Below are 25156 nucleotides of genomic sequence, written 5' to 3'. Positions count from 1 at the left end.
GCCACAATGTTATGCAGCATCATTACAAAGGAAACTAGTTAGAAATTAAGAAAACAGGATATTTACGTACAAACACATGGATCCATTGTCTTCTTGAACAACACATGTGAGCTGTGGCAATGTGTAATTGAAAAGCTTTTTTTCTCTTTAAACATTGCTTAGCAACACCAGTGAAGAAACAACAAAAATAAGTTAAATGAAAGTAGCAAACAAGCAGTAATCTTAACTCTATGTTGTATGGCTTTCTATTCTTGATTTCTCTAAATAAAGTATGACACAAAAGAAATAATTAAAAGCTTCAGCATTGCATTGCTTTCAAACATTTGCACAGAAACTAAAAATATTAAAATCAGACATGGTACATCTGTAGTACTACACAAGATACACCAGTACTGGGGTCTAGGACAGCACACAATCCCTGTCAACAAGAGCACATGAAAATAATGGATGCAATTCTTTCTTGAGATGTTATCTTGAGATGTTATCTGCAATCAAGCATTTGGTTCATCTGCCTTTTCCTTTTTTCCACATTAGATTATACCCAGTTGCTTTTCAGAGAAGTATTTACATAGGTGTGAGTGAGGAAGACCCTAGTTTTCAAGTCAGTCAGGAAAATATTTTATGTTCCTTGATTCCAAGGTGCATCGTACAAATTGAAAAACAAAAAAAAAAACACAAAAAAAAGAAGAAAAAATGAATAGATGCATGAATCTTTAATAGTACAAATTTTATGAGCAATTTAATTTTTAAGCAAATTACGCTATTTTGATTAAGAAAACAGAGACAGAGAGAAGACAGAGTTGTCTAGACTCCAAAACGCAGTGCTGCCAACGATGGATTTTATGATGCGGTTGGATGAGGTGTCATGCTGGATGGCATTGCGAAAGAGAAACACTTTAAAACCTCAACCCCTTTCCTGCTTTCCTTTGCCCTTTGTACTGGCCATAGTTATCTCTGTCTCACATCAATAAGTTAGTACGGTGCAAAGAGGATGGAGGCGGGCGTGGCCCGGATGGGCCCGTGGGCCGGCCGGAGGAGGGCGGGCGGGATTGCTGGTGCCTGGAACAGGGATGCCGAGGGCCGGGGAGGGAGGGACAGAGCTGATGATACAGCTGCAGCTGCAGCAAGAGGAGAGGAGAGGAAAGCAGGTGCCAGAGGCTTAATCATGTCCTTCTGGAATGCAAGTTTTGCCTGGAATAAAACACACACACAAAAGCAATGTAAATACAGTTCTCCCAACGCCTACTTTTGCACAAGGGAAAAAGTGAACCCTGGCATAGGGAACACTGTGGCTTCCCAAAGAAATCTCCTACCAGCAGCTTAGAAATGTTACTTGCACTGTCCTCTTACTCCTAGGGCAATTAAAGCAACCTAATCCTATATTTAAATATAAATAAATCTCTTGAGTCTAGAGACTATCTCACTGATATTTAGAAGGAAGCATAATTTGCAAGTGAGTAACTTTATATAAATTATAACTGCGTGCATGAAATATTGAAAACACCCTCATGATTAAGACTTCAATATAAAAAGTCAAATTTTCCACTTCCAAAAATGAATTGTAGAAAAGTAGATTGGACAAGATGGGAAGGTGGTATCAGACCAGCCAGCTTTGCGCTTTCCAGTGCAGACCAGCTCTTTTCAAAGTAGAAATATTATTTAAGATTGATGCCAAAAATAATTTTTTTCTGAAACATATGTATATATATGACTCTACATAGGATCTACAAGTATTGCTGGTGCTTGTGGTGAATCAACTAATCAGAAATATATACACTCATATCTATATCTCTCACTAAAAATGGGTTTGCACTACAATCATTCAATCGTGGAAGCAAAAATACTCATGTCCTTCCTTTATAATTGGTGGTCTCTCCTTATGCAATAGACGATAAAATGATAAAATGATGTATCATACAAGTGAATAATATTAGCATGGCCAGAACCTATCAAGTGGGGAGACTTAGAGGAAGCCTACAGCATTTTCATTTACCTTTAAGCAATTACAAAGACATATCAATATTTTAGCATTTACAGGCTTTCCACATGCTTTCTCTTAGCTTCACACATTTGCATCTGTTTCTTTTCAACCTGTAAACTGTTTTTTGTGCCATAAGTAGCAAGCACTTTTCCCTAATGAACACACGCTGTGTCGTGAGCAAATAAACATACAAAGTGTGCTGTGCTAAAGCCAGCCTGAACTCTGGCTGCAGGTGATCAGCAGGACCAGCTTGGGGGATTCCTGGAAATGCAGGTATGTGTGAAAGGGATTGGCCAGTGGCACAGAGACAGGAGAGGTTTGATATCCAGTGGCAGACATGGCCTGAACATACAGGCAGTCAATTCTCCTAAACACCTGATGGCTCTTTTGCACCAATTCATACATCCACACAGCATCCTGGTTAGCAGAGAATGAGCACTAGTAATTTTATATCTTAAAAATATCTTTATATCTTAATTCTATGTCCTTTTCCCTGACTGCATCCAGATGTGCAAAAATACAGTGTATACCCATTTCTGCCTTCAAAGAGAAGAGCCCTTGCCCAGCAGAGCCGATACCTTTCCATGGGGCACACGGTCCAGTCCCCATTCCACTGACTATTCCCTTCTTTCTAGCAGTAAATAACACTTGCAGCGCTGTCTGCATGCCTTGGAATGGGCAGGCAGAACACATAACTCTCTTCACATCTGATTCCTGTGCAGACTCAGCCTGCAGGGGAAGAGAGGCTGCAGAAGCGTCAGGTCTGTCATGTTCCTGTCTCTGTGCAGTGGGAGTCCCCAAGGTCACAAATTCACACAGTGATGAGAAATAAAAATACTTACTGCTAAAATACTTGGGTTGCGCTGCAGTTTGTTGTAAGGACTATATTTAGGTTTCATAGGCTTTCCTGCAACTCTGTCCTTGTGCCTTCGGCTGGAAATGTGCTGAAATAAATATCCTCACATTTAATTAGCTCTTTAGACATTTCTACGTTTTGAGTTTGAAATTGATTTATCAGCAGGATATGCCTAAGCCCCTGTTTTTAAGATAAAGTAGGTTCTTTATAGAGAGCAAGGATGAGGTTTGCTAAATTAAACATAATAATTTGGAGCATATCAAATAGAGAATCAGAAACGAATCAAATACAGCATATTTTGTGATTCCAGACAGGGTCTGCAAATTATTGATATTTTGATTGGTATTTCCTTTTTCCACTTGACAAGCTTTAAACCAGGCAGAGCTGTAGTCACTAGGTCATAGGGATATTCAGAAGTAAGAGGTAAATTTCCATCTTGCTGATACCGTTCAGTTGTGTAAACAATTCAATATTAGCTAAGGAAGAACCAGTACCCGGGGATATGTCTACACATGCATTTAAAATTATCTCAGAGCTAACTGAAAAACAGGAATGAGAGGACACAGTCACACAGCACAGCACCATCCAGTCAGAGATTCCCATTTGGGCACCAGAATCACTGCATTTGTATGGGCACAGCTCTGAACCCAGGGCTAATTGGCTCAGAGAACATCTCCATGGGCACACAACAGCCATACTGTTAATGATAATGTTGTTCTACATAATTCAGACATATCTACAGTATTACCCTACTGGTGGTTGTCCCAAACCAGTAGATTTGAGTCATGTTTTCCTTCTCACATAGCATTAAACATTATTAGAGCAGACTGAAAACAGCACCGAAGGAGGCATTCAGGGAATCTCAACCCAGAATTTATTATAGTTAGGAGAACAAGATTCAAATCCCTATGTTGAACCACAGAAAAAATTTAAATGAGATCTGCTATACCATTCATGGATACTGACACCTCTGCTTTTACAACTACCAAGCCCATTTTTCCCAACTAAAATAAAAGGTGAACTTGACCTATGATGAAATATTTAGAAATAGTGGTGGGAGACATAAGAAATACTAAGTTCATTCAATATTCACCAACACATCTTCACACAGCACTACCCTGCACCTACAACATTGCAATGTAACTTCAACCAACAAAGAGCTCCAGATATATGCAAGTTACCTGCTTAAGCTGAATTTCTGAATTAACATGGACATCACAGATTTCACAATGGAACGTCTTGTTCTGCAGTCCTGAGCCTTTGCTGCCATTCTGCACCTTCATTCGGGACCCAGGCCGGGGGTAGGACTTGATGGGACCAGCACCATTCCGAGCTTCAACCATGGTCTTGTGCTTGGAGCCTGATGAGCAAGGAGATGCAGGTGAGCTCATGATCAGCAGCACAAAACATTCTCTCAGCCTTGGGACTTAGTTACACTTATCTTCAAGACAGAATGGTTAAAGTCACCACAGACTGGGACTAATGATCTCTCTTGTTTCAGACACTGTAGCTCCTGTGTCCTTGATCTAAAGGCAAGCCAGAAGGCTTTGTGCAGAAAAGGGAACAGCAGGCATGCTGGACCACTCTGTTTGGGCCAGTGTGTGACTGGATGGCCAAAGTGTTTGCTGCTTATTCTTTTGCCAAATTCCATAGAGCCAGTGAATAGCAGAAAATGGTATTAGCCAACACTGGGACAGGAACCACAGCAATCCCTCAAAACCTGCCTAGGAACTGTAATACTTCAATAAATATCCTCTGATTCAGAAGAAACGGCTGCTTTACCCATTTCAAGAATGGATTACAGCTGTAAAACCAGCTTCAATGGCTTGTTAACAAGCCTTACATCACCAGCACGCCATAAACAGACAGAGCACACTAGGGATTGCTGCTTGTGGCCCAAAAAAAGACTCATAACTAATCTTCAATAATCAGAAGATACTATGAAATTTAGAAAACCTAATGAGCCCACTCTAAAATTATTTTTAAAAAACAAATAAGAAGTAAATTACTGTAAGCTTTTCCAGCAAAATAACAGATACTAATGATAATGACAAAAAATATGAAAAAGAGAGAACACTGGCATTTTAGAAAACTTAAGTGCTGTAGAAACCACTATGATCTTACTGTGATGCTCAGTGTGAAGGGATCTGATTAGTTAACATGAACTGTAGGGATTTTGTCAACTATAAGTTTAGAAAGTACATGAAGAATAGTTAAAAAAAATTAGAGATTGCTTTAATAGAATATCAAAAACCACACAGGACTGCTACTAACAAGACTGGCGTTTTAACTTGCTATTCTAAGTTTTAACTAAAAGAAGCTTCAGTGAAGTGTGAAGTGCTACCACCTTGGAACACTGAATTTTAAAAATGTTAGCACACAGCTGACTTGTACCATATGGATACTCACCTGTATTGTGGGCTTCTAGTTGTGAAAGGGAATTCACAGCCACTTTGCATAATGAACAGTAAAGTAGTTTTTTGGCTTTTTCCTCTTCTGACTCAGTGACTGTGTTAGCAGCTCCGTTGGTGCTCTTGGAAGATGAGGCAGGCGCTGCAGGCGCCCCTCCAGGTTTGGGAAGAAAAGGATCCACTTCTGTATTGGACTGCTGACTCACACTGTTGGATTTTTCATTCCCTTTATCTTCTAAAAGAAACAAAATCCATCTGTTGTAGTTTTATGCCACACATACAAAAAGCATACAGTAATAGTCCTGTGGGTTTAGTAAACATAACACAACAGGGGGCTAATTTATCTCATTTTATAAAAGAGAGCAGCATCCTTGAAATCTTGTTAAAAGTCCTGCCATGAAATGCGTGTAATTTGCCAAAAAGGGGTGATTTTCCTGTTTTTAAAGTTACCAGTGAATACCAACAAGTTCACCAAATTCCTGCCAGCTGCTGTTGTGCTGCAGGCACGGTCAGTTGAAAGGAGCCCAAGCAGTACCGAAGGAAGCCAGGTTTAAGGACTGGACAGCACACAGAAACAAGCAAGGCTTTGCATTGGGAATTAAAAAATATTTCTCAAAAGGTTTACAGTTGCCTTTGGAAGGGCTTGAGTTTCTCAAAGACACTGGGAGGACACTGAAAGGCTCTACCACCATTTTAACACACATCCCCCCTGTTCCAGTTCCAGGAGTTATGGTACTACACATGAACACGGTTGCTAATAATTTTAGGTTTTTCCATTAACAACTCCCCATATATTTGTGGATCACAGGTGGCTTCTGTGTGCATTCAGTGCATTCCTTTGCCACTTCACAAGCATGAGTCAATCATCTGTGCTCCTATGAGGCAGGTAGGCAGGTATTACTTCATTTTGCAGATGGTGATCAAAAAAATGAGAGATAAAATGTCCCAGCGGTGCCTACAGAGAAACTTTGTGCCAGAGCCAGTGTTTAAATGCTCCCTGCTTACATGCTGCCCCTCAAGGGCTCATTGCATTTGAAGCTGTTCAGCTGCAGGCTTTGTGACCACAAGCCATATAAGCTGCCAGCAGTAAAACAAGCTCTGTCCAAAACAAACACGGGGTGGGAGGGGGACAGTGCAGGGGTGCTGGTATGAGCAACCCCAACAGACATGAAAAATGACTGAATATGTGTCACTTTGAACAACTGGAATCAAATTTCAGCATCTAAGCAAGTACAACATCTACATAAGAGCAGCCTCCCCATTTGAAACCCATAGCTTAATTTGAAATAGAGTTGAACTGACTAGAAAAACTAGGCTCTATTTGAGCATTTATTTTTTAACATGGACCATGTTTACAGCTACCAGACTCTGTCTTAACATGCCTTTGTGTACCAGGCCAAGACTGTGCTACCAAGAACTATGAACACAGGATTGTACCCACTCAAGCAAGCACTTGAGAGTGTGTATGAGCTATGAATAGCCATCCTGAAACTAACCCCCACAGTTGTTGGCATATTTCCCAGAAGTGCATTGCAGTACATCAATTTTAGATTGTTATAAACCAGGAGAAAGAAAATTCTAATAAAAGAACTATTATTTTTTAAAATACCAATAAAAATATTTTGAAATTACACAATATGAACTATATTAAACATTGAAAATAATCAAGTACAAAGACTAATATTATGACCAAATTAATGTTAAAACCAGTTTCTGAAGGTGTTTTGATTGAAAAAGTACAACAAAAGAAACTGATGTTAAATTGTACTTCATAGGCTACTCAGCTTTAAAGTCTCCATAGTAATAAGTCACATCTGCAAAAATCTAGAATACTTTATATGACTTATGAGTCTTCATAAAATACAGTTTCAATAAATAGCATTTGCTAACATTCCAAATTCAAGAGTTTTCCATATGGAAAATTCTCAGAGGTGCTAACATCTACAAACAAAACACAATGAGCAGCTGCAATTGCAAATTTACATTACTGAAAAATAGAATTGTTGTTGGTTTTGTTTTTGTTCTATGCAATATTATGCCAAACTGCAAAAGGCATAACACCAGGATATATGTGAGCTGAAACGGAATAAAGGAAGGTCCCACGGGATTTTGCATTTCAGGCCTTAAAGGAAAAATACACCTACAAAACTGCCGGCTGTATGTTAACATATACCAATTACACTTCTAGTTTGGCTTTTGGGGTTTTTTATGTTGTTCCCCACCTATTTTTTTAAATGTAAGTATAAAAATTTGGTGCTTTTGAAACACCTCCTGGAGATAGAGATCATCACCCCTGTGCAACAAGCACAGTGCTTACCCTCCTGCCCACAGCCCCTGCCTGTATTGATCTCAACACTGACCACAACAAGAGGGAACAGACTTTATTGGTTTTGCCATCAAGAGTCTGTGGAGTAAGATCCCAAGATATGAAAGAAGATCCATTTTACATGGGCCACCAGTTACCATCACAGAGTGACGGTTTTCCAGTGCTGAATTTAACAGATGATTGAAAAAATTACAGATCTCATTTCCCACTTCTCCTCACTTAGCTAGCCAACAGCTGATGTAGTATGTTGATTTTTATAATACTCCCCAGATATACAGTGTTTTCACTATTCATATTCCAACAATTCTACAGTATACACACTAACAAGAAAACTTCTACAAAACCAGAGGGAAGTTACCAGCATGCAGCTGGGCTCAATTCTGCCAGTATTGCTGCTTTTGGAAAGAACCTCAGTTCACATAATAATTCCATCATTTGGAAAGCTTCCTGACACAAATAAGCTCTTCATTGATGGGGGTGTATAAGGAGAGACATACTACCCTCTATGAATTAATGTTTCCTTCCACCATTCTAAATGTTTAATGCAGAACATCTTCAAAGATCATCATTATAAAGGTTATTATACAGTTGAACTCCCACAGAAAGTACAGGGAGCTAAGTGCGTATTTGTCACTGCAGTGGGCCCAGAGCTGCATTTTCCTGGCTTCTAAAATCAGAAAATTGCGCTTCTCCAAATGGGCTTTTGATAACAGCTTACTGTTTCAATCCACATAATTCAAAACACCATTACTTACAGTTTTATGTTTAAGACAGAAATGCCAACTATTCAACAGTGTGAGGCACAGGAAATGCAAATTGCATGTCTATACAAAGCACAAAGACGATTACTCTTTTATTTGCACTTATAGCACAGAGCTAACAATATCTGCATGCAGAAATCAAAAAATGGAACTGTTAATGCTGCCTGCATACCCATACTTCCCAACTATCACTACCTTATAAAATAGATGTGACTTGTGAGATGCAGTTGTAGGATTCCAGCCCTTTTGCTATATCTGAAGGTATTATTGAAATAGGCTCAGATTTGCTCTAAACTCCACCTGGCTCACGACCAATAGAGCCAGGCAGAGCCCAAAGGAGTGCAGAAGTGAGTCCATCCTGCCTGGACCACGGGCACACCAGTTTCTGCTGCACAGCTTAGCAGAGCACAGCTGGAGCATGAGGCCAGGGCAGTACCAGCCTATTGCCTGAAGGCAGTAGCTGTGATTCAACCTGCATCAGGGTCAGGCTGAAACACTCACACCAAAACTCAAGTGCAAGAAGTTAATTTAAAATCTAACTAGTACTTTTTACCTATGTTCATTTTCCATGCAGAAAAGCCATATTTCATGTGTCTTAAATTCCAGAAAAGTAAATTGATGATTCAGGTTCTTACTGAAGCCTGGATTTATTTTGAAATAGAGCCCAGGGAAAATAACTAAAGCAAGCTAATTAAGTATTGCTTTGGGCTCGGTAATATTAATGCTTTTCTCATCCATTGCATTGTTTTAATTCTGCTTTGAAGTTGTTTTCACATATTTCTGCTTGTTTGACTCATTCTTGTGTCAGCACCATGTTAAAATTCAAGACTCATTTATCTGATCAGTATTGCCTCATTTTGAGTACCAAAGCCAGGACACTGCAGGGCAACACATCACAGAGTCAAACCCACAGGTTCTACTGCTTCACTTCTACAGCTGAAGTGACTCACTGACCTTGGCAGGTCATGCCACTCTCACTGCAGTTGATGTGGTGTAGAGAATAGGTCCTACCCATTACTGGCTTTTTTTTTTTTGAGTCAGTGATGCTTTGGTGCACATGAGAAAAAAGTTTCATTTGGACTTCATAAACAAATCACAAATGCTATTTTCAACAATAACAACAAAAAAGTAACTTAATATTCAGATCCTTAATTCAGACTTTACACTCTTGATAAAACTAAAACAAATGTGAATTTAAAACTTCTGTATAGATTTAGAAATCCGATAAAGATTTTCAGTATCAAAATATTCAATGCTACTTACGCCCCTCAACATGCCTATCTGCCCAGTTTTTATCACTGATGATAAAATATCTCTACAATCAAGTTCTGTTCCACAGCAGATTGTTCAAACAGCAGTTAGAATTAAAATATCCAAGGTACTGATGGTATGTGATACACTTGCAAGGACCCTTCCCAATACATGTGCTAAAAGTTTTCAGACATGAAGTTCTGCTATGATCCCAACAACCCTTACAAAATTGTCAGGTTTTCAAACTGTAAAATTTTCTGCTGTATGTAATAAATAAATTTGCTCTTGCTGTAACAGTAACAGAACAATATTCCAATTACTGAAAATACATATTTTGTGTGTGTCTTCATGTAATAAAAAAGTATAACTTTGCATTTGCCTGCTTCTCCTCTCCACCAGAAACTGGGACTACTGCGCACATTCTGTGCTGAAGGCTGGGCACACAGAGAGGGAAGGATCCTGGGACTAAGAGCACTGCCCAGCACTGGCTGTGATGCAGCTGGCTCTGCGCTGGGAAGAGATCACACTGTGCTTACAGCCACCCACTGCCCAGCTTCAGCTTCACACCTTCCCTTTGCCACATCCTTCACTGCTTCCCCCAGCTCCAGGCACTGAGCAGCAGCTGTGCACAAAGTGCTGACAGCAAAAGGGCAGCACAGCCACTGCAAAGTGGCCACTGCTGCTCTACAACCCTGCACTGAAGCTCTTTTGTGAGCTTCACTCATTTGCCATCCTAGGTATAGAAATCTGATTTTATATTTCTTTTACCTGCTTGCACAATAGTGCACATTACCAAGTTAGAAGAGATCATAATGGGAAAAATTACTTTTGGCAGTAAAATGTTAGTTATTCTCCATTGCAAAGGTAAAAAAATAGTAAAAACATATGTGTCTTTTCTTCTTGAAAAACATGAAGGAAAGAGCCACGCAATATCCAGTGCAATTTCCAGTCTAAACCGGTCACATATTTTTTTCCTGTTTAACTCAGTCACTGCATGGTTATCAGGGCCATAAAACCAGTGAGCACAACTGATGCACAGTTAGGGGCAAAGCCTTTGGGTCAATCAGCCTTGTTTATGGTGGAGCCTTACGATAATAAGATAAGGCCTTATAAGGTGCCTTATAATAATAAGATAATAATATAATAATAACAATACCACATCACTGCTGAAAGAACAACCTTTTAAAAAAAGGACTGCTTGGTGATCCTATGCATTTTCAACTGATTTCTAACTAGGTCACTTCCTATGGAAGCTAAAATCCAAAGGGATTTCTGAAAGTAAATGTTAATATTTTATTTTTGGGATAAAGATTGTCTTGCGATGATCTTGAGTCCACATCAGTTGTGCTACAGGGAGCTGCTATTAGTTTGAAGTGAAGTGCTGATTTTGGAGACTAAGAGAGAGTCTGAGGAAAAGCAAACATATCTCCCATACCGGTAAAGCTGAACTGAGTGAAGCAGATTATCAGGTTCTCCCTGTAGTTTCAACAGCTCCATATATGCCTGTGAATATTGGGCTGCATTAAAGAACTTTTGTAGCATAAAGTGATTACAGAACGGAAAAAGGAACTCCATGAGATTGTCAGAGTATTAAATATTCTTGCCCTGAACAACTGCATAGTAAAAGTAAAATCAGTTGCATTAATTTCACTAGTAGACAATCCAAGAAATTTTGCTGAAAAGTTTATCAGTGAAACTCTATTAGCATCCATAAACAAAATGTAAAAATTTGTCTGTTGAAAAACAAAATTGTCAGTTTAAATTTGACAATGCTAAATGCTTGGCACATGTGAAATAAATCTAAGAAGTGAAAAATTTAATTACACTTTTTCCCACACTTTACAAAATATGCCCACTGACAATGCTAAATATAGGTGTGTTACTCAAAAAGTTACTTAACAGTTACCAGTTGACCTCTCTGTTCCAAGCTATCTGCACACAGAAGAAGCTGTTCCCCAGAAAAAATGCTCAGTTTAAGGGCAGAGATGAGCCCTGCAGACAGGTATGAAACCACAGAGAGACACGACAACCAGTCGCTGACACAGGCACCATTGTGGCAGTCAAACTGCTCACAAGCATTTTCCTGTTTTTCAGTGCATCACAGCAAAAGAGAAATTTTTAAAGGCGAGAATGAAAGAAGTAAGTTTAGCATCTGATTGCAGGGAACTCTTTACAAATAAGTTCAGGCAAAGCAGGAAACTGTATCAGAAGCTGGTTTCAAATGGCGTTGTGTGGTTCAAGACAACATTTGAAAGTGTATTACGAAAGACATACAAAGGTATGGAGAGCTTTGAAAGTGAAGGACATAAATCCAGAGAGAGAAAAATCAATACCTCAGAAATATTGTAATAAAATTTGCATCATTTAAACCAAAAACCATTTGAGAGATCACAGTCAAAGAGATAAGAAGCCTGGCTGAATGTAATTAAGGGAGATGTTAAACTACAACAAAATAAAATCAAGGTGGGGAAAACTGATTTAGTCACACTGAACTTGTAGGACTGCCTAACCAAACATTAGGATCTACCCTGGAACAGAGTCCTGGGGATAGAACAAGAACACCCACAAATAATTATATTAGAAACAAGAGCTGTTGTACATCTCCTTGGCCTGAAATAAGATTTGAAGGGAGGAGATCATAAGTGACTGAATTACCAGGATGAAAAGAAGGGGCTCTTTCAGTGTATTAGCAGAAAAGTTACTGAATAGAAAGTCAGACAATAGCTCCAATAAGAAAAGCAGGTTTCAAAACACTGCTCTTCACAGAAAGCTTTTTCTTCTGGTTCACAGTGCTATCTATAGAGGAATAAAGTACACACAAACACACAATTAATTGTTGTTCTTATGATGGAAAAGATGAACACTTAGAGTAATATATGCTGTAAAGACAATAGCAGGATGACAATTAAGTTACTAGAGGTCACAATCTTTACAGATTTGTAAGTACTCTATTCCTGCATCTCAGCACCACTCACAAAACCCCCCAACAAAACAAACAACAAAGAGCATTAGATTATTTCTTCACACTCATTAAGATGGAGTTAGCAAACTTGGATAAGGTATTTCAAAATAACTTCTGTTCTATCTGCACATTTGCTGAATAATGGCTGTCAGAAAAAATACCTACTTTCTCACCAGTTGTGCAGTCTACTGAGAAATGAGGCTGAAAAACCCGTAGGGCTCTGTTCTAGAAAAATTCCACTACAAACCTACATGCAAATCAGACAGCACAGTGTATCCATTAACCCTTTGGTTGCTTTTCATTTTTTGTAAAATGTGTTTTCTTGTACTTCAGGCAGGTATGAAAAAGAGTTAAATTTTACATAATGAAATAAATCAGTCTGACACATGCTGAAGAGAACAAATTTAGTCTCTACAAAGATGAGAAAAAATGGAAGTTATAAATATAAAGCTTTTCTTCTCAAACACAAATGTGCCCTCAAATAAGCTGCAACATATTTTCTCAAGATACTGAAGCTAACATCAGGAAATGTCTGGATGGCTGCACAATATTAGGTGAACTTGGTAGCTAGAATGATTATTTGATTAACTGCGTCACTACTCTTCAACAGGCTGAACCCAAACATCCGTTTTTACTTCAGAAGTATCACTTGCATGGCTGTGTTACAGCAGCGATGCTGACAATTTCTTAGATACTTTATTTCTGATTTGGCATACCAAAGGATGCCAAAGGATGCCTATTACAAGGGAACCTGCATTTTCTTCAGAGTATGAAAATAATTCTGCTGATCTGAATAAAGTTAAAAAAGGTTCGCTCCTGCAATTTTGGTTGGATTTAATTTTTCTGAAAGTGGACTGATGAGAATTAGACAATATTCAGAAGTACACGTAGCTCTGCAAGTGTAAAACCTTGCCAAATCCTGTACCTATTTGTACCTACACCTTCCTGAGCTGAAAGTTCCTGCTTCTTTAATTACTGGGTTGTCAGCGGTGATCCTGCTGTATTGCCTATGATTTTTAATCAATTATTTACACATTTGGAGATTCTTAGGGAATTGGTTTATGTTGGCTGGCTAGTGCTTGTTTTACACGACAAGATCAAGAAAAATCTGTATGCACTCACCAGCAGGGGAAGGAAAAAAAAATATACGTTGGTACATACATATAAAACAGAGTAAAATAACTGAAAAATTGTTATGTATCAGTTGGTACATACATATAAAACAGAGTAAAATAACTGAAAAATTGTTATGTATCAACAAAGGGCATTTCAAAAGCCTCTTATTTCATACTTCAACACAATGCAATTTCTCAGTGCAAAAGCTACAGGAATAACAAGGGTTGATTTTGTACTGTTTTTGTTAGTCAAAATGCCAGTGTGTATGCAATACTTCTAGAGAAAACAAACTTTGAACACTCAAGGCCATTTGCATTGTGCCTCTATGTCATCTGCTGATCTTAATGGTATTTTACAGAATGCATATTGTATCAGACTTCTCTTTGCCTAATTTGAAAAAAGATTATCACAATTCCCAGCTTCCTCCTCCTCTAATTTTTAGACCTGTTACTTCTGGAGGAAATCAGCTTGTCTACAATGCAGAGCGATTTCCTAGTGTACAATGCCAATATCTATGTATTTCTCAGTGACATGTTGACAAGTTGGGAAAACTATCACTAGAAGTTTTGTCATAAAACTCAGAAATATCAATAGTACTACAGTGCTGGCAACTGAAAACAAGGAGGATCTAAAACACAGATAGCAAGTGTGAATGTTAATTTAAAGAGTATCCATAAACTGAGATGATGTTAAAGCTCAGTCTTCCTGTGTCCTGTTGCTTTATAGCCAGGCATATTTACTTTCATCTTTTCTGAGCTATGCCAGTCTGTTTGGGCTGGGAGAGGAAAATTTGTGAGTTGGAAAATTTTAATACAGTGTGAGTAAAGCTTGAAATGCAGTATAATAGTTGCTATTACAAAATATATGGGTGAAAGTAAATGTTTTTGCGAACTATAAACTTATCTTTTTCTGGCACCAGACATCTATTATTTTGAAAATATTTTACACTCCCACTCCAAATTCTGCTACATCTATTTCTGACATCCTGGAATGCAAACTTATAGTATGGCACTGTCTTTTAAACTTTAATAATGCAAGAATGCTTAGAAAAATAACTTTCAAAGATTATAAAAAGCATACAGTATTTTACTCAGAGATCCTTCACTTCTGCTTAGTCTCAGTTCATCATCTCAGCTATACATTGGCTCCACCATTTATGAATCTGAAATATATCACTAGAAACATATTTCACTTGCAGCATGTGCAAAACAAAAATCTTAAAACTCTACACTCAGATGCTGAAGTGCTTTAGAACTTAATATGAAATTTATGGCCATCTAAATAAAAGAATCAAGGAGAACTGACACACTCTGCAAGTATATTCTCATGGGCCTGTGTCTGAACTGCTCGCTCAGTACTTGCCCAGGCAGAACAGCAGTTAAAGCCAGTTATGAAACACTCATCTTCATTTCAGTTAAATGACATCTGTAATTGTGCATTCTCACCCACTTCTGTAGCAGGCTTGCCTGAGGACTGTGAGCATTCAGTCGTGCCCTCAAGGTCTGACAAATAAATTGTATTTCAGATATAACTTGTCTAACTGACACTAAAATATTTTCACTCTCCTTGAAAGCAAGTAATAAGGAAATAATGAGTAGCCTAATGTTTGCATAAATAATTTTTCTACTATAAGGAATGAAGTAGATTTGCCCCTTCACTACTGAAGCAGCATTTTTCCTGACCCATTCTTTTATAATTTGGTCACTAAATTCATTCAAGGGCTCAGAGAAAAGGAAAAAACTTAAATTTTGCAACTTCAGCACAGCCTTTAACTTCACACAACTGAACACAGAGAAAACTTTATTCAACGACCAATTGTATGAATAATCACCAGAATCCTGTTATTTATTCTCTGGTACCAGTGAAAAATAGACACCTGGTATCAGAAGAGCTGCCTTATTTCCTTAGGAATATGTTGCTTCAATATGTACTGTGAAAGTATTAAATACAATTGAAATTATTCCTCCCAGGGTTGTTAAAAAACCCAACAGAACCAGCAGGTATCTTTTTAGCAAGTTATATTGTTATTTCATACTCACCTTACTATCATTCCCTTATGACATCATCCTATTAAAAACATCCTCTCAGGATATTCAATAGGCAATCCTATATTTGATCATTAACAGAACAAACAAGAAAAACAGATGCCTGATTTCAGAGTATTAAAGAGGTGCTGAAAGATTCAATGTATGTGAAAGGATTCTTTAAATGAAAAAATATATCTAGCTAAAAAAAATCCCAGCAGCTGAAGCATCCCTGGCCCTGCTCCCATTGTCCAGCAACAGCAGTAGAGTCAGTTCTGCTGGGCCAAATGCCTATCACTACTTCTCAAAGAAAGAAAAACTTTGTATCATTTTAAGAATGCTGGTAAAAAATGCTTTGAAATTCATGTTTTTAGAACTTGAGTAAGTAAGTTGAATTACTAGAGGTATTTAGTTTTAATGATACAGGACATGAGTGCTCAGGCACAGAGCAGAACATCCAAAAGAGTCTTATTTCATCTTACAATATATTTTTGATCCAAAGCTTATGCTTATTTTACTGCAAGAAGCAAAACTTTATCATTCCTTCCAAGGAAAATCCTGGTTGCATATATTTCTGATTGCTACAAAAACTGGAGAGAGAAGAGAATTTTGGCCTTTTCCAGTTTGAACAAGAATTGCAACAGCTCATCAATGTACATGTGTCAGCTGCAGAGCTTGTTTCTCAGTTAATAGCACCTATAATCAGTTTTCAGTTGAGGTGCAGAATTTGAAATGCGCTAGCATTACAGACAGACCAAAGACTTCCCAGGAGCTTATCAACAGCAAAATACACAGTATGACTGGTTTTCCATTCAGATTTAGACACACAGAAAGATGAGGTTTGAATATCCACTTCTCAAAAGTATGAACAGTAAGGCTGGCAGGGAAGAAGGTTGGGATCTTTAAGCACTTATTATAATGATTTCCTGTTCACAGACTTTGACTTGCTAATTTTTCTTTTGGCTCACCTTTCATCCTAAAAGTATAACCCAAACTGCAACTTCCTGAAAGTGCTGTTGAAACAACCTGCCAGAAAAGGCTCAGAAGCTATTTACTATTAAATGAAATACAGGCATTGCATGTGCCATGGATGTAAGTACACATATGGTACTTGCAACAGTGTAACTGTGATAAACTTATGATCATTTATTAATAATATTTTCTATTATCAATTGTAAAAGCACTGTAGTCAAGCAGAAAATTCTATACGGTGCTATTACCTCTGTTTTGGGGTAGAGTGTCAACAGATGGCAATATAGAAAGATCTTCATATAGCTGAATCAAAACACTGACTCAAAAAAGAACAAAGCTTACCTCAAAGGATGCAATGGAAAAATGCCCTTGAAGTGCCTCTCCTTGGTGGCTGATCCAGACTGAATTTACTACTTAGTTGACCATAAACGAATACCGTTATCTAACAGGAATATGCCTGTGCTTAGCAGGCACTATCTGAATCCACATAAACACAGATGCATGGTTATTTTATGGAGTTCAGCTTCAGCAGAACTCTTTATGTCAGCATAAATGTGAAGAACTGATGAGGCTCATCAGTAGCTTTTGAAGGAGGCCAGACAAAAGCACCAGCATCTTTGAAGGGCATAAGGCAGAACCTCTAAATGCACTCTGGAAGACAACAAACCAAACACATCCTTGTCCTGTTCCTCTCTTGGAGCCTCTCCCTATCCCTGCCCCACCCTCAAAATTCAACTTTGTCACAACCTGATTCGAGGTCTAGAGGACTTTGGTACATTACATGAAATATAAGAATAATTAGAAGCATTGTGCGTTTGAAGTCCTTATGGCATCTGTGTGACAAATAACCTCAAATTTCCCAGGACAAATACACTGCAGTTCAGCTGGGGAGGTTATATGTCTCTGGCTCCTTGCTACTTATATGATATAGGGATCATATAAGAAACAGTTTATTTGAGCTATGTAAAAAAGCCATTCCTTTGAAAGATGTGCAAAACAAGGGGATAAATGGAAATAAATGTTAAGGTGAAAAGAGATTTTGCTACGACATCTGGTATCATTTTTTGCATTAGTCCAAGTAAAGAGTTTCATATGTAAAAGTTTAGAATTTGAGCAGTGGCAGAAAGATTTTTAACATAAGCAATGAGAGCAAGATGAGTAAGGGAGTGTCCTGATGGTGGACTCATGAAATAAAAACTGAGCACTCCATTGGGACATTTCACCTCATTGCTATTTGATGAATACACAGCACTGGCAATGGGGACTGGAGAAATCCAACCCATGATAAGCTTCCTGAGTAAACGTGATTCAACATGTTGCACAGTACTTTAGGAATAAAAGCAGTTTTGTTGTGAAAGCATTACACAGAGAGCCGTTGATGAACTAAAACCCACAGACAAGACCACAAGGTCAACTTTTCTAAGTCTGATATAGCTTGGAGTTGCCAATCCTACCTAATGGGACAACTAATTACCATATTCCTGCCAGCTGAACAAAATGGGGTTTCATAGAGCATCCAAAGGGTTTATCTCTACCTACTAATTCCCAAGTACAGAGTCTTCTGCTCTTCTGCAACAAAAATTGAACCTGAAATACCCATACCTATCATTTCACAAATGGGCATGAGGCCAATAGAGCATACAGTGAATGATCAAAGGCCAAAAATTATCTTTTATAATCTGAAATATGATTTTGACTCTTGAGTAGTTTAAAACAGCTGCATTTACTTTCTAATTTTCATATCAAAGCAAAATGCAAAGAAGTTGATACCACATCATTTGTATGCTTCATTTTGAACTATTTATTTTGATGTAGAAGAAGGATCAAAGAATTCCTCTTTGCTTGATAAGTAAACAGTGACATTTCAATCCAGTAATTATCATATGCATTCCTGAAGGATTCATCACTGTAAGCATCTAGACTATGCTGACCTGGGGTCACAGACACTATATTCTATTGCATTCTTAGAGCTGTATTTAAACCACACTTCAAAATATTCTAAACTATGTTGGGTACTGGTTATTACCCTTGCCCTTTCCTAAAGAAATGCCATACATATATCTGTCATTCTGTGCAGACATCCTGGAAACCCTGGGCTTCCATTGGGAGGGAAGGGAATCTTTGCCACTGTGAGTTTGCATGGCTAGGCCGTGGTAGTGGGAGGGCTACAGAGGTGGCTCTTGTGAAAAGCTGTCAGAAGTTTCCCTGATGTTTGACAGAACTTGACTCATGAGCTGTGTTTTCTCTCCCCTGCTCAGCTGAGGGTGGGAGTGGCAGAGTGGTTTTGGTGGGCACCCGGCATCCAGCCAGGATCAACCCACCCCAGCAAGAGCAGCTCCCAGTGCTATTAACACAGCTGGTCTGTAACCACATCTCAAAGCAGCTATGAAAAAGCTTGAAGAATCACAGTAGTGATTTTCTAGCATATAAAACTGTTATATAGCCATTACTGGACTTTTCCTGTGTGGGAGACAGGTTACAGATACATCCCCTATGGCCACCTCCACTCTGCAAATACCAGTCAGGACAAGCAGAGATGGCCCAGCTACAGTGGGAGAGCAACAACTTAGTCACAGAATCTGTGGTGATTTTTTCCTGTCTGCACAGTGAATGGGGCAGGTTGGTGGTGTTTACAAGTACCAATAAATGTGTGTTCCCTGAACAGCAAGGAGTTGTGAGCTTAGACAATGGGATCTCACACAACAAACAAAATTAGAGTGCCAACTTGTTGAGTTAAACCTATTGATAGCCACTTAAGGTGCACCCACCTGCACCATTCCTGCACTGTGGCTTTACCATTAAATGTTTGCTGATAATCAATTTACAAATGCCATTTCCAAGTCACACTGTACTATTAACAATAGCAGGGAAGAACTCTCTCTCACAATGTCATGCTCAGACCACAGTCAGGCCTTTCCATTTGACTGAGGCCACTTTTGCCTGCAGGAGCCCCCATTCTTCTGGAAATATCCCAAAAAACCTCAAAGATTAGTTTAACTTTAGCTCTACCAGCAGCCACATTTCTCAAGCTCAAAGGAACAGCTGTAGAGAGGCCACAGCATCATACATTTTGAAAAATAAGGACTGGATGAATTTGTGTTTTGCCTTTGATAGACTCATCACTTGCTGAGCTAACAGTGAAATTATTTTTCCTATTAGTACTATAGTTACATCTGACAAGTAAGTGTTTTGGACTTCATGCTATGTCTGACTCAAAGAACCCATGGTTCTGTAGCAAACTTAACCTGACATTTTAGTTCAATATTTAACAACTGTTCTGTCTGGAGAGCTCCAAATCATTCATCATTATCTCATTCAAAGTGACAGCACATCAGAAGGGGTGCTACTCATGCCTGTTGTGCCCCTTTATTAGCAAGACCTACATAAGAGAATAATTGCAGATTATCAGTTTACTGCAATGCTCCCTACCCTTTCTGCACTAATACTCGTGGAACTACAGCAGATAAAAAAAGATCACAAGAACTTATAACTGTCTTTTCTGTTTAGCTTCTCTTTCTACTCTTCTATACCCTGGAAAAGGACACCAGAAATTATTTACTACTTGATGAACATTTCTCAGGAACTCTCCAAAGTACATTGGCTAAACAGCAGCTTCCCAAGTGGTGGAATTTAATTCTCTTCCTTGATTTCATTTAATTTATGTACTTCTAAAACAATTTTTTTCAGATCTACGCACACATACACACTTTCAACTGTCCCATACCGAACACTAATTCCCTGGTCATTCAGGAGGTCAAGCAAAACAGAGCTCATGTGGCAGCATCTTTCAGGATAGAGCATAAGCTAGGACTTCTACCTAGCTGCTAGTTTTCATCAGACTTATATGATTTATAGGATCAAAATCTCTACATCTCTTTTTTGTTTGTTTTTGCACACTAGGCAATAAAGTCAAAATTGTGAAGACACAGCCAGAAAAGAATAAATATAGGAATAGATGATATGACCATAAGTCTCATTTCCTCTGCAAATCAGGATAAAAAAAGAACACAAATACACGCATGAACTGAAATTCTTAGCATTAGAGATACTAAGGAAAGTTTTGTAAGGAAAATGAAAATATTCCTAGAAAGTTAATATCTAGTACTAGTGGATTTCTCACAGAATGAAAGCTGTGTTAAAAGATTCAGAAAAAAATGGCATAAGTAGATTTTTTTGCTCCAAAGCAAAAAAACCATCCAAACAAAAAAAAAAAAGCCCAAAACTCTACCCAATGGCAACTTAATGACTGCTTTAGTTTAGTTTTATAAGCATTACATTATGGAGGTAAACGCATGTCAAAGAATAGATGGGCAATAATATCTGTAAGGGAAACTGCAGCTGAACAAAACTATGGTTTCTTCCAGGTCTGATAAAATCTCTGATCTTCAAGCTGTTACCCATCTCTGTGTTGAGCTTTCCATACAAATACTGAAAATTTGCATCAAGTTCAGGTTTTTTCCTCCCAAACATCCCGTCCTCAGTCTCCTGTACAGCAGTAAGAGGCTCTGAGGAGCCTACTCTCCCCACAGAGAATCCCACTGTTCTCCTGATGGGAAGAAAGCGTTTAACTAAATTGCCAGTGGGATTTATTTTTAATGTAGAAACAGTTGCAGTGGTGTAATCCAAAAGACAGAGATGGTAATCTGTCTAATTTGTGCAGAGTAATTAATAGCATAACAACACACTGTCAAAACAGGGCAATAAAAAAGTATCAAGAGCAGGTTTCCCTTTTGACTGGTTGTATTATTTTATCAAAAACCGAATGTAGATTTTAGATACACTGCAGGGGAAAGAAAAGAATAAATTCAATTCAGATCTTATAGTCTGGCAAAGGAAACATGAAACCGCTCCAGAAGGTTTCTGGAAGAAAAAGATGGAGTTTGAAAAAGATGATGATACTTTTGCTATCTGGACCTCAACATTTGGCATTGGAGAGGGAGGGCATTATAAAATTATGTTACCACAGATGAATAACATGTTAAGTCCTCTAAAGTCTTAACTGATATTTTTCTTTGGCTATGGCCTGAGTTCTCACCATGTACACCTGGAGCAGTAACCTATCTTAAAAAATCTATTTTCAATATTTCAGATAGTAAAAATTTACTAAATATTTTAAATCTCTTTCTGTTCAGTAGCCTACCTTATATTTAGATCAATGGCATATTGCTACTGTTTTATAGTAGCACGTCTTGTTTACCTGAAGATGCTACCTGAACTCTGCTCATCTCTCAAAACTAAAATGTGATTTGCTAGGAAAATCAACCCAAAATTTGGCACCCACTGACATTGTTCAGAATCCACAGATAGTTTTGAAATGGCTGTAAAAACAGCAGAATGACAAATAGTCACTGATACGTTTTTGAGTTGGATTTTTTTTTTTGTCTTTTTCTTTGCACATGTCGAAAAACTGTTATTCACCTCATGGCACCTGAGTCAAGATCAGCTCTGGTGAAGAGGATAATAAATGACTCCCTAGGTAGAAGCAAATTTATCAGCAGTAATCTAGTGGACTGACAGTTGGGTAATCCACAGTAGGGGCCTTCTCTTGAATAACACTGTCAGCAAGTTCATGGAAGTCTCCTGTTTCATTCAGTAATGCAACACTGACAGAGCAGAAACGTAAGTAATTCTACTGCTATTAGTGTTGCTGACCTTCCTCAGATTGCTCGACTGGAGGGTTAAAAAAAAAAAAAGAAAAAAAAGAAAAGAAGAAAAAAAGTGATGTTGAATCACTAAAGAGCTGTGAGTATCGGGAAATACCCAGGCCACAAGGCTTCACATTTCTGTAGGTGTGTTTTCCCATTAGAGCAAGATTGTCTTATTGAGAAAGGAAAAATTTCTTACAAAGCTTTCTTGTGCTTCAGCTAAATATATAACCTCAGAATTCACACTCCACCCACACTCATCCACTACTGCCATAAGAACATCCATACTTTTTAATAGTAAATTCCATAGGTTTTAAAAAAATACACTGTAGCATTCAGGGACACCAGTTATTTCACAGACGTGAAATCGCAATTTAAGAGTATCAAAACAAATCTATTCTGTACAAGCATAGTAAATAGTTTAGAAAAGACAAGTTATGGATCACTATCACGCAACCAACCTCTCTCGTACAAACACACAGAAAAGGAGAAAGTAAAGGATGTATAGAACAAAAAGTTTGCATTGACCTGATTTGTCAGAGATGCTGGCTGCGACTGGCGCGGTGGAGCAGCCCGTGTTAACCTTTGCGCTGTCCTTGGAAGAACCAGCTTTGGGCTTGTTCTTCGTTGCCTCTAGAGCTTTGACCTTCTTGGCATGTTTACTTCCTTTGTAGTGGGCCTCGGCCTGGCTCTACAAAGGAGAACAAATCAGGCTCACTTCTTTTTGCACTTGTATATAATACAGGGGATGACAAGGCAGAAAAGTGACACTTTCAATAGTAGGCACCATATTATTCCACCTAAAAATTTTTAATAGCTTTATACTAACACTTTTCATGGATGGAAGTTCTTATATATTAAAATGACAGGATTTTAATGAATATTGCATGTTTTCAGCAACTTGGAAAAAGAGGCTTCAAGATTACATAAAGCTCTGTCACTCCTAATGTAATTCTTTACTTCTATGGCTCTTAAGATTTAATGGACCATACAAATGTAAACACATCCAATTCAGAAAGATGCTACTCAATTTTCACGTGGTGTTCCCTAATCTTTATTACCTGCAGTTAAAAAGATGTACTGTGCTGAAACATGATTAATAATCCATTTTTCCTTCTGTTTGATCTAATACAGATGTCATAAAATACTTTCACCTTCATACTAACAGCAGCTGAGACAATTGAAAAAATATTACTACACTATTAGATGAAAAAAATAAGAGTTAACATGAGGAAACACCATACCTGTAAACTTCAGTAGACCGAAGTACAACATAGAAAACTAAATACCCACCAGTCTTTACTGCTCCAAAAATTGCCTTGAATGCTATTTTTTAAATGCTAAGAAAATTGGAACCTGTATGACTAGAGAAGAGGAGCTTTTTAAAATTATTATTATTATTTATTTTGTCTTAATCTGCCCAAACAGAATAGTATAAATATCCACTGAAATGTTTACTTCACCTTTGCCTTAAATCTAGCTTCAGAAACTAGGTCAGTGTTTTTGAAGTTGCACAGCTAAAGCTAGGCACATAAATATCTGAAATATCTGCCCATTTTTTTCAGTGATATTGAGTCCTCTTCAATAGTACCATATACAAGGCAAATCTCTTCATTGTTCCTGACTCTATATAATCAAATGCCTGACAAATCAGGCCACTTTGTTAGAAGCAAAACTAAGGAATTACATACTTAATACAAACTCCAAAGCTTGGAAATTTCAGCTAACAAGTTTAAGTGTTTTTCCTGACTTCTTAATAAATTAATTTACCAAATAATGGGCAAGAAAAAAGTCCTCTCCAAACCAGTCTGTTTTCATTACATTGTACTATTCAGCAATAGCATTGCATTATTAATATTTCCAAACACAATTTTAAAACATTATTTCAGGCATACCACTAGGTGCCTCTATTGAAGGTTACATATTAACCAAAGAAGTTAATATTGTTGTTTACTTCAAATTAAAACACTCAGAGAAAGCATGCTTCTTCTAAGCACATCTTGGCACCTGGCATAAAAAACATCAGTGCAAGTAAACTTTCACTGTGTTCATGCAAATCCACATTCATTCTCTCTTGTCAATCAATTATCTACTACTTTATTTAGTTTGCTGTGTTAAATGAAGCGAGCCATGAAACAAGTCACATGCTTTTTATAAAGAGCAACTATAATATCTAAGATATCTAATATCTTGAACTCCATAAAGAGTGCTGCCATAATGAAGAAAATTGTTTTAAGACCAGCAGAAATGGGCATTACAATACAGTCACCTCGGGACAGCATGTAATAACAACTTTATCATATGTAGAGTAGAAGTGAAGAGGAGAAACAGCTGGAGTGGGCAAGAGAACAGACAGCATGTTGGAGTCCTCACACAAGTAACTGGCACCATTAAACTGATGGAGAATTGTTGCTAAAATAGAGAAGTGAAGTTCTTACACACCAGAACTTCTTAAGTGATTTTACAGCCCATGAAACAGTGCTTTGCATCTCAGGACAGTTGTTGTGGGTGCATCTTTCCTTTCACAGGAGATTTTAGTAAGCAAGCATTCAGTAAGAACGGCTGCTAGATTAGTTTTATTTTGAATTCCTCTGAAAGTGAGATGTCTTTTAAAAACTTTATTATAAAAACAGCAAAGAGTTTACTCACCAATTGCTATTAAAATATTTCTTGATTTTAAAACCTTTGAAATATTAACACGCATACAAACACAATTTAAGGATTATAAAGAAACAACTAACGAGCTATACCACTAGTACTATGTGCACTACTTAAAGGGACACTTGTCAACTTCTGGGTTGGATCTGTCCAGTTCTGAATGCAGGCAGAGGAGCACAGTCCTGCTTTTGCC

At 37.9% G+C, this 25156-nt stretch overlaps 1 protein-coding gene across 7 annotated transcripts in view; it reads right to left on the bottom strand.

The window, feature by feature from the left end:
- Nucleotides 1-477: 477 nt before the first annotated feature.
- The window catches only part of ZNF385B (zinc finger protein 385B), a 147406-nt gene continuing 122727 nt past the window's right edge, over nucleotides 478-25156 (bottom strand). For all 7 annotated transcript variants that reach the window (XM_058027844.1, XM_058027845.1, XM_058027849.1 and 4 more), the window contains 5 exons: nucleotides 22834-22996; nucleotides 5247-5483; nucleotides 4019-4197; nucleotides 2824-2925; nucleotides 478-1191 (listed from right to left, as the gene is read on the bottom strand). In XM_058027844.1, coding sequence (XP_057883827.1) covers nucleotides 973-1191; nucleotides 2824-2925; nucleotides 4019-4197; nucleotides 5247-5483; nucleotides 22834-22996 — 900 coding nt within the window. In that variant the 3' untranslated portion in view covers nucleotides 478-972. The remainder of the gene's footprint in view (nucleotides 1192-2823; nucleotides 2926-4018; nucleotides 4198-5246; nucleotides 5484-22833; nucleotides 22997-25156) is intronic.

This window comes from Melospiza georgiana, chromosome 7, assembly GCF_028018845.1.
Source record: "Melospiza georgiana isolate bMelGeo1 chromosome 7, bMelGeo1.pri, whole genome shotgun sequence".
Lineage (NCBI taxonomy): Eukaryota > Metazoa > Chordata > Aves > Passeriformes > Passerellidae > Melospiza > Melospiza georgiana.
Note: the sequence above shows the minus strand (reverse complement) of the source record. Positions and strands in the feature narration are given on the sequence as shown.